This window comes from Portunus trituberculatus, chromosome 41, assembly GCF_017591435.1.
Source record: "Portunus trituberculatus isolate SZX2019 chromosome 41, ASM1759143v1, whole genome shotgun sequence".
Classification (NCBI taxonomy): Eukaryota; Metazoa; Arthropoda; class Malacostraca; order Decapoda; family Portunidae; genus Portunus; species Portunus trituberculatus.
Genome location: NC_059295.1, coordinates 21,467,591 through 21,477,681, shown reverse-complemented (window position 1 = coordinate 21,477,681; position 10,091 = coordinate 21,467,591). Strand labels below are relative to the sequence as shown.

General features: G+C 40.2%; 2 protein-coding genes across 2 annotated transcripts; one reads left to right on the top strand and one right to left on the bottom strand.

Annotated features, from left to right (window-relative positions):
* Nucleotides 1–1,821: 1,821 nt before the first annotated feature.
* On the bottom strand, nucleotides 1,822–3,278 carry LOC123516841. Its single transcript, XM_045276540.1, has 2 exons — nucleotides 2,955–3,278; nucleotides 1,822–2,214 (listed from the first exon to the last, which is right to left on the bottom strand). Exons 1-2 carry the CDS (start codon nucleotides 3,153–3,155, stop codon nucleotides 1,996–1,998), a joined length of 420 nt encoding a protein of 139 aa, XP_045132475.1. The 5' UTR covers nucleotides 3,156–3,278; the 3' UTR covers nucleotides 1,822–1,995.
* Nucleotides 3,279–3,513: 235 nt separating this feature from the next.
* On the top strand, nucleotides 3,514–7,714 carry LOC123516840 (glutamate receptor ionotropic, kainate 2-like). The gene is made up of 9 exons (XM_045276539.1): nucleotides 3,514–3,652; nucleotides 3,812–3,980; nucleotides 4,160–4,404; nucleotides 4,868–5,061; nucleotides 5,628–5,864; nucleotides 6,402–6,580; nucleotides 7,030–7,198; nucleotides 7,305–7,458; nucleotides 7,685–7,714. Exons 1-9 carry the CDS (start codon nucleotides 3,538–3,540, stop codon nucleotides 7,687–7,689), a joined length of 1,467 nt encoding a protein of 488 aa, XP_045132474.1. The 5' UTR covers nucleotides 3,514–3,537; the 3' UTR covers nucleotides 7,690–7,714.
* Nucleotides 7,715–10,091: the final 2,377 nt, after the last annotated feature.

Here is a 10,091-nt window from a genome sequence, read left to right as displayed (position 1 = left end):
ATATATATATATATATATATATATATATATATATATATATATATATATATATATATATATATATATATATATATATATATATATATATATATATATATATATATATATATATATATATATATATATATATATATATATATATATATATATATATATATATATATATATATATATATATATATATATATATATATATATATATATATATATATATATATATATATATATATATATATATATATATATATATATATATATATATATATATATATATATATATATATATATATATATATATATATATATATATATATATATATATATATATATATATATATATATATATATATATATATATATATATATATATACAGAAGAATATGCTGCGCTTTTCAGTTCGGTTTTCTCTCTCTCTCTCTCTCTCTCTCTCTCTCTCTCTCTCTCTCTCTCTCTCTGTTATTTTTCTTTGTATTTCTTCTTCTTTAATGTGACGTAGGAGTACGTCACCCTTTGATGAAAGATACGCACCCTCTGCTCTTTTCCCTCATGTACACAACTGACGATGTGATGAATGACGCACGCGGCCACGCCTTTGAAGTCTTGTATACCCTTTTCACGTCAAGATATGTTCTGTGATTCTCTTTCTGCAGTCAAAAAGCATCGTGTCTATCCAGGTAATCACGTTTTATTTAAATAAGTCATTGACTTGCCGTGCAATCGAGGATTGTAGCTTTGTAAGTACGTACGTACATAGCTTACTCGCCAGCTGCAAGTCATGTGTGCGGAATCTTTTCTTTCGTTCTGCCTGTCTATATTGTTTCTCTCTTTCTTTCAGTCTGTCTTTCCATCTGCACTTCATCATTAACTTTTCAGTAGCTGATCACTATTCATAGTTATACAAGTTGTACGAATGTGCATCATAAGAAGTCATAGATATAAATCAAGACTACATATGTAATTCACGAAATGGATGAACTTACACCGTGAACAGTTTGGTTTGTTTGTCAGGGGTAAATATCAGCACTTGACGACGCAGTGCCGACACATCCATCACGGCAGCCACCGCCCGCAACAAATCGCATGCTCTCACCCCAAGAGTCAACCATCTGACTGCTTTACTGTTGTTTCTGTTTACCACCAAACCACTCGATACGCGCCAGACGCGATTAAACGTGTTCTCAGTTATGAATATTTATATCGAATAATTTAACTTACAGCCCAAACTCTCTCTCTCTCTCTCTCTCTCTCTCTCTCTCTCTCTCTCTCTCTGTATGTATGTAAGCATATATATGTTAGTCGGCTGAAGGTCCCGTGAGCATGTTAACTTAAAGGTGGAGGACAGGGATCAGAAAGGACGGGCAGCCGCGTGCCACATCTGCCAATACCGCTACAAGAATCCATGAAACACAAGCAGATTAGAATTCACTGTTATCGTATTATAATTTTCATAGCTACCTGCATGCTCTGCCACAGATGGTTCGCGACACTAACAGTAGCACACATGATCCAAGAATCTCAAAATATAGGAAAATAGGAAATAGGAAGGAAATAATTCTTTGTCAGGCAGTAAATACAGCAATTATTTACAGTATGTCTGTTGGTCAAGGTAGTGCTAAGAACAATTGCACTGTAAGTATGAAACAGTTCCAAACAAGTCGATGGAAGTGTTATAAAGAAGCTTACAAGCGCAACAGCCGCTGCCACTCTGTAGTTTGACATATAAGAATAAAAACGGATAAAATGTTTAATTTTAATCTCACATTTTATCATTTCATTGTTTTGTTAGCTGAATCTATTGTCGCGAAGGTTTTAGAAAACTAATTTTTACTCAAGAATACTGTTTGTTTTTCTGTCAGTACATTATTACAGATCAGTCATGATATACCAAGAAAATCCTTCGGAATTTTAGTCACTTGTATTATTCATTTATTTATTTTTCATTTATTCATTTTTTTTTTTTTTCATGTTGGTGTTGTGAGATAATGTAAAATTCTACTAAATGTGCTGCGGACATATATTGGTTGACATGCATTGTACTGTGACTTCAGAGGGCTGCGTGGCGACGGAGACGACGAGGAGGGCGGGGTGGTCGTGATGGAGGACACGTCGTCCCTCTCCACCTCTTTGATTGTGCCGAAGTTGGTCCGTGATGGCGGTGCGTCCTGCTGGACCTTGGTGCTTCTCCTGGCCGAGGTGTCTGATGCTGATGACACCCTGAACGATGAACGAGAAGGCAGCAATAACACTACTGACAGTGACGGTCGTAATGAGGGAGGAAGGAAAGATATTTACGCCACATTCAAGAACAGCAACCAAGGCATAGAAAGGTCAGTGTGGTAATGATCTGCTAGTCTGCTAGATTTACATGTGTGTGTGTGTGTGTGTGTGTGTGTGTGTAATTTTGGAAAACGGGACATCACTTCTAGATTCCTTCACCCACATAACCATAACGTCACAAACAGAACAATAAGGATAAATTAAATACTGTCGAGATGAATGTGACATTGTTACAAAAGCTACAGACTTATAGTATATACACAGTGACCTTTGTGATGGAAGCATCCATGTACAGTATAGGCGTGTGGGAGATTCACTGGCCTCATTATACTTTGTGATGGACATACACACGTCTGCTCATCCCATAATTATTTGCTTTACTATTATCTATATATAAGAGGGTTACTAGACAAGGACAACAAAAAAGAAAAGAAAAAAGTCTCCCTGAGGCGCCAGTCCCTATATATGTAGAGGAAAAAGGCCAACATTTGAAGTGTTTGAAAACCTTCCTCTTAAAAAGTTCCAGACATAGAAATGAGGATATACAGAAGCAGGCAGGGAATACCAGAGTTTGTCAGGATATGCCATGAAAGATTAGTATATACGCTGGTTCACCCTTGCATCGGCTGTCCATTCTATTTCAAGATTCTTGGAAAAGTCGGGTTTGTGGATGTTACCTGAGACTCGTGTGCTAGTGGTGGGCTGGGACACTGCCGGATCTCTGCTGCGGCATCCAAGCCTCCGCAACACAAGGCACCTCTTCCTGCTGCTACTGTTATCTTCAGGTAGGAGTAGCAATCTTGTGAGCGGATATGACCGCTCTCATGAGCGCGCCTAGGAAGCACCACATCAGATATTTTGCTTATAAAGTATTGCATTTGTTTTATGAAAAATTATATACTTGAATCAAATGTAAAGTATTCTCTCTCGTTGTTTTTCTAAAGTGAAAGTCTTATTTATGTCTTGAACCCATTAAGTATTTTGTAAGTACTGTACATGCTTAAGAATTCCTGGAAACTGAAAATATTGCCATAGGCTGTTCCCGCCTTGAGCTAAAGGTATATGCCATCATCTCCAGAATGTTAACTATAGTTCAGCTGTGGAAGGAGAGAGAGAGAGAGAGAGAGAGAGAGAGAGAGAGAGAGAGAGAGAGAGTCTTGGTAATACACTTGTTTATGTGGAATGTTGCAACTCCGAGTCTGTATAGCCTCGTCAGTCGCCAGTCAATTTTGTTTATTATTGAGGTACAGGTAAAGCCGAATGGCGGAATTGTACCGCCGCTGTTTGTTTTGTCCAATGAGGAAGCGAAGAACTGAGTTACTGGTGCGCGAGGAGGCAACACTGCAGATGCACCTGAATCGGCGTCTACTCCTTGGTATGTTTGGGTGCCAAGCTTCCCATGTGTAAATATATCAGAATCGCTCTGTTAGCTTCAGCCACGTGGTTCACTATGTACGAGTATACGTTGCTTGAAGCACCTCACTTGTGTAAGTATTATAGTGGTTCCCCTTACGGCCATGCTGGCATGCTTCAGGGCGCCTGGCCAACCTCTGGGGATCTCTTCTAACGGTGGTAACGATGGATTATTTTCCTCACGTGGACTACCATCGAAGCCCGAACCATCAGCCTGGGGGCAAGGTGCTGCCCAAAGACTGCCTCGATTTCCGCATGGTGGACGCCATCGCCAATCGTCTTAACTTCTCGTAATGTGCCTCCCGGCCTGTGTTGGCCTAGCATTGTCCTTTCACTCATATTTGTTCTATGTCCACTGAATTAATAGATTTACGGGAAAGAAGAAATCTACGATAATTATCAGAATTGATTTGTTTTGATTTGCATTTTAGATGGAAAAACAAAATTTCTTTGACCTTAATGGCCCCAGGTATGAGGTGCGAGAGCCTCCGGACGGACAGTGGGGCGTGAGAGACGACGAATCCGGCCATTTCACCGGTATTGTAGGGAGTCTGGAGCGAGAGGAGGGTGACCTGTCCATGGTCTTGACCCCAACTCCAGATCGTCTCGAAGTTATGGACCATTCTAGAATCTACGGCGAAGGAGCCTTTGTAATAATCTCGCTCAAGCCTCGACCAGCCACGCAGCACTGGGCCTTTGTCAAATCATTCAGAGGTAACTATTGACTGAGAACAAAACTGAAAGAATAGCCAGAGAGAGAGAGAGAGAGAGAGAGAGAGAGAGGTCTGGCAGTGATTAATCATGGCTCATTGGGTCTTTCCTGATGTTTATTAGGTCAAGGGTTTGAATTTGAGGCTGTCCTCCTGTAGAAGTATTAACTTCTCACAGTTGGCTGCATATTGGTTTGCCAGTGTTTCACGGTGTTTGGTTTCAATGTAGCTGCTGACCTTTAAACTTACTCCCTTGTAGGTAACCTGTCTTCTGAAACGCTTTGTATGTGCTTCCTTTGCAGGTGTTCATGGGGATTTTTCGCGTTGATGGTCCAAAATATTAATGAAAACCCTGAAAACACCAATTCTAATATACCATATAGTGTAGTCTGTCAAAAGTAGCTGAGATGAGGCGCCGATACCCTTGAGAATGAAATCTTAAGTATTGTCATGTTGTTGTGGTGCAGATGAACTGTGGCTGACAGTATTAGGCGTGGTGGTGGTGTGGGGCGTGTTGTTGTGGGCGATGCTCAAGGCGTGGGCGTGGATAAGGAGGGACAAGGTGGTGAGATGGAACAGTCCGATCTCAGCCATCTTGTACGGGTTTGGTGCCCTGATGGAGGATCCGCCCCACCGCCCACCGACCAACCTCTCTGCTCAGGTGTGTGTGTGTGTGTGTGTGTGTGTGTGTGTCTGTTTTAAGTCTTCCGGAAAAAAAAAATTCTGAAATCATATGTAAACTTTTAATATGTAAAACCACAAACAACAAGGAACCATTTTCTGAAAACACTTACTAAAACTTACAACTACTTACAAGAATCTCAAATTGCAGTTACACGGGTTCTGAAGTGCTTCTTTTATACGATTCTAGTGACAGACTAACAAGACTCCTGCATTATTAACACGAAAAATACACTATTAACAAGCCAGTTAATCTTATGTGTGGCCTTTGAAAACAGTCATGGTGAGAGAACAAAGCGTATCATCTGAATAACAACCAAAGTAGTGTCAACCTCTTCCTTGGTATAGCACGTTTTCATATTTATTCTACTTATTATTTGGCGATTTTATACAGCTTCAGAAACTTATGTGGGGATTAAAATCGTAAAGACTCCGGCCCATAGTCTCCTGACATCCATAGATCCTGTAAATAAAATCGTCCAACTATACCCAAAACGAATGGTAGAAACGCATCCCAGTACTGAAGGGATTAATTCTGTGACGCAGGTTATGGTGGGATGGTGGTGGGTGTTGTGCATCATCATCACCACGGCGTATCGCTCCTCACTCATCTCTCACCTTACCGTGCCTGGCATCACGCGCCCCATTAACACCTTCGATGACCTGCTGGCGCTCGAGGGGTGGTCCTGGAGCGCCGAGACAGGCATACTTAACATGGCAGACAGGGACTTCTTCCTAGGCAGCCCGAGCCCCGTGGTGAGGGAGGTGTACCGTCTAATGCAGGTGTGTGTGTGTATGTGTGTGGATGGGTGAGTGGGTGTGTGGGTGGGGATGGGTGGGTGGGTGTGTGGGTTTTGTTGGTGTGTGTCTCATTCTCTTAAGTGTACGGGCGACTAGTAAAACTATCTGGATCAAGAGAAAGTGTGTGTGTGTGTGTGTGTGTGTGTGTGTGTGGGTGGGTGTGGGTGTGGGTGGGTGGGTGTGTGATATGAAACGGCCTTGTTTACTTGCCTATACCTAATTTTATCAAATTTAGTTTAGGAAGTTAATGAGGATAATTATAGTAGTAGTAGTAGTAGTAGTAGTATCATTATCATCAACAGTATGCTTATTATCATTATCATCATCATTATTATCAGAGCTGATCTCTCTTATTTCGTGTATTGTATTCCAGGCATTTTTGTTCTATACTCGTATGAAGCTATTATCAGCTTGTTTAATTAAGTGTGTGTGTGTGTGTGTGTGTGTGTGTGTGTGTGTGTGTGTGTGTGTTCATTCATGTAATTCCTGTTTATCGTTGCTTATGTTTCACTGTGTCAGTTCTACAGCCTGGAGGAGTCCCTGCAGAAAGTATTGAAGGGTCGACACTCGTTCATTACCTGGAAGAATTACATTGACGTAAGAATCGCCTCTCGTTATAGCGACGCGAGGGGCATCACACCACTCTACATCTCCAACAGGCGTTACCCGATATTTGGCGGATACTCGTGGGGCTTCAGGCAAGTATTAGAGCTTCAGGAAAAAAAAAGTAAACAAAAAACATAAGTCGTTTGACAATAACAGTGCTGAGAAAGATGCGTCAGTGATGTGAAGGCTGTTGTCTCTGTGATTACGTACTGATAGTAGTAGTAGTAGTAGTAGTAGTAGTAGTAGTAGTATCATTATCATATATTTAGTTAGTACAGTTCAATGCTTAGGTCACAGCTCGGAGGTTGGATTTTTTTTTTTTTTTTTTTTTTTTGTGTGTGTGTGTGTGTGTGAAGGAGGTCAGGATAAGAAAAGCTAAGCGCTCTCGCAGAAACATATAGTTGGCGCCTTGACCTTGTTGATGTGGATCTCTCTCTCTCTCTCTCTCTCTCTCTCTCTCTCTCTCTCTCTCTCTCTCTCTCTCTCGTTTGTCACTAGAGTAATGGTAGTGGTGGTAACACTATAACATTCACACCAACAGGCAAGGCGCTCCCTTTCTGGATGCCATCAAGAGGCTGAAGCAGCGCCTGCTGGAGTCGGGACTCCTTGCCTACTGGCTGAGTGATGTCATCAAGCAGCGCGTCAGAGAAACTCCCAGGAACTCTCGGGAAGGCCAGGACGCGTCTATCACACAAGCATTACTACCCAGTGTACGTTGTAGTAACCACAGAAAACATGACTTTCTAGACAAAATAAAGAGTTATGTATATCAATAAATAATAATATAACAAATATCTATCTTCTCTTTTTTCACAGTTGGGGAGTGGCGAAGTGGTGCTGGGAATTGGTCATCTGCAGGGAGTTTTCTACTTCTTGTTTGCAGGCTTCATGGTCTCTGTGATCACCTTGATGTGCGAACAAGCCTTCGTTCTTACTAGCACCACGCGTGAGGTGGTTGCCATAACAAAAGGTGGGTCACCTCAATGCTTTATTCGCTTTATGTTTATCTTCCTCCTTTCCTAACAAAGCAACTTTTTTTTTTTTCATTGGAATGGTAATATACGTCTATTTACTTATATTGAACATGCATTCAGCTTTCATTGGACCCGTACTGTACAATGAGTGAAGGCAGTGTGCGGAGACTGGGATTCCGTGATAGAGTAATAAAGTGTTAACAAAGAATATCTTCTTTTCAGGTTGATGGAAATGGGTAAATAAAAATACGTGCAAATCCAGTGTTTGTCTTTAATTACCAGACAAGACTCTTATTGTTAATCGTGCTTATCATTTTCATACACGAGCTGGTTTTAGAATTCATACAGAATTTACTTACAGTACCTGAGAAAAGTCCGAACTATTTTCGCGTGTTTGCACTAACAAAACTCCCTACAGACTCACCTTGACAATACAATGTGTAAAAAATATATTTTAGAGTAGATTCCTTTTTTCATATATTTAATCCCATTCATACTCCGAACATTAATAAAAAGCTGTCTTTAAGTATTGAATCCCGTGGTAAGAAAGAGAAAAACTGCTTAAACAGTATCAAATATGAAGACAAACTACAAGACGAGGTTTCTAAACTTTGAAAAAAAAAAAAAAACAGCAAAGGTTAAATCAACAGCTAAAAAGCTTGGCGATAACGATGTGCACTGTCACTGCCAAAGCACGCAGAGAGGACTTGAAATAAGTAATTTCTTAATCCACTTAGTAATACAGACAATACTAGAGATATCATAAGATCATCTGGTGTCAGTCAAATGGCGGCAGGTGATTAACTCGAAGTGATTCTCAAACCAAAAATTTATGAAAAATGTGAATCTAAACTCAACAAAACTCTCTAACAGCATTCAGAATATTATCGTTTTTCCTATAAACGTGGGAATGTTACGTTTAGTGGTGATGAATTCCATGCTCCATTTCTCACCCCTCATGTTTCGTATTAAGTCCCTCTGTAAACGCTCTATACCTATTAGTACTTTACTCTAGGTAAATGTAGGTACTAATGTCGCTGTTTATTCATCAATCTATATCATTAACAGTTTACGGAAAGCAATGGGCAACTCTTGATCCATGGACATACAGTAGTTAACTCAGCACAAGACTATTAATCAGACAACCAGTAACCACAGACATTAGTAGCTCTTTTGTATTCTTTAGTGCTGCAGACTGTATCATACGACCATTTTTTCTGGGGGTTGTCGTGATTGAAATAGTAAGGTATTCCAAGTCCTGCATCCTCGGATCCCTTCATACACACCACTCGGAGTGTGCCCATAGCGTCAGCTGGGAGCCTGTCTGTGGGCCTACTGTAGTACGTGGTCACATTCAGGAGTTTTTCCCATAATGTGACACTGTCCCAGCCTTCATATTCTCCCATATTGCAATTAATCGTGTGCTTTGCTCCTTGCTTCAGAATATTATTTCTTCTCCCTCCTATGTGACCCCGCACATCCCACATGACCTTCCTCTGTGCTCACGTCTTGGCTACGACATTACAGACAATAGGATCTGTTTTCACCTTGAACATCAAATCCTTCCTTTCTAATGATGTCTTAAAAGAGATGAGCTCATGCAACTTATCTCTCTGACGTCTGTTGATTACCCTTCTGATATTTCGTTTATCATCCGCTCCCATTTGTAACAATCTCTCAGACTGTATTGGTGTGAAATGTTAACTTTGCATGTAGGTATGTTCTTTTTTGTGTTCATCATGGGAGATACCTACTAGGAGAATCTGTATTATTATTTTTTTTTTATCTTAATAAGCAACACTATAGTGTATGCGCTCTCTCTCTCTCTCTCTCTCTCTCTCTCTCTCTCTCTCTCTCATTATATTCATGTAATAAACCCGCTAATGTAGAGAGATGAATTGCTGGTAATAGTTATTTACATTGTTACGTGTGGCTGTCAGTGACAGAATTCATGTGTGCTTAACATTAAAGTAATGTGTTATACAATTGCGTGCAACTTAAAATCTAACAGGAAAATAAAGCAGCAAGCCATGGTGCCCTAAGCGAAGGTGTTCCGTGCGTGGTAACATACCGGAAGTCTTGGATACGGGGCGACCTCGGCCAGGCCCCCTCCCTGTTCCCCACCCGCCTCCTTCCACCGTACAGGAAATGACTTGTGGGGACCATTTCTAAAACTTTCATTACATGAAAGTCCGTTATTTGTGCTTTAATAGGCTAGATTAGTTTATATGGAAAATTTAAAGTTCATAATGTCATCTTATAGATATTCGAGAATTCGCTAAACTGCTTGTCATGAGATAGGAAAAAAAAAATGCCGTCTGATTTAAGGACTGGCTAATTCATTAATTTTGAAGATGGAAAATATCAGATCAGTGGTATAAGCAATATTCAGAAATAAACTTCAAGATAAGAAATAAAGGAGAGTGGTTTTCACGTTTATTCATCGATTAATTTCCTCGGAGTGTAGAGAGTTACCGAGAAACGGCCATGACAGATCCTCACCATGACGTCACCCTTCAGGAAGTTCCAATAATACACGAAGCACGGAAGAATCCACATAAATACGATAAAGGACACTAAAAATGACACGTGCGATGTAGATGAAAAAATAAATCTATCATTTTAATAG

Bases quoted from the DNA above. Each gene is read 5' to 3' on its own strand.
- LOC123516841 (XM_045276540.1), bottom strand. From the start codon at position 3,155: ATGCAATACTTTATAAGCAAAATATCTGATGTGGTGCTTCCTAGGCGC. The intron at 2,215-2,954 runs GTAACATCCACA...TTCATCGTTCAG, and splicing joins CACTAGCACACGAGTCTCAG to GGTGTCATCAGCATCAGACA.
- LOC123516840 (XM_045276539.1), top strand. From the start codon at position 3,538: ATGGCGGAATTGTACCGCCGCTGTTTGTTTTGTCCAATGAGGAAGCGA. The intron at 4,405-4,867 runs GTAACTATTGAC...GTTGTGGTGCAG, and splicing joins CTTTGTCAAATCATTCAGAG to ATGAACTGTGGCTGACAGTA. The intron at 5,865-6,401 runs GTGTGTGTGTGT...TCACTGTGTCAG, and splicing joins AGGTGTACCGTCTAATGCAG to TTCTACAGCCTGGAGGAGTC.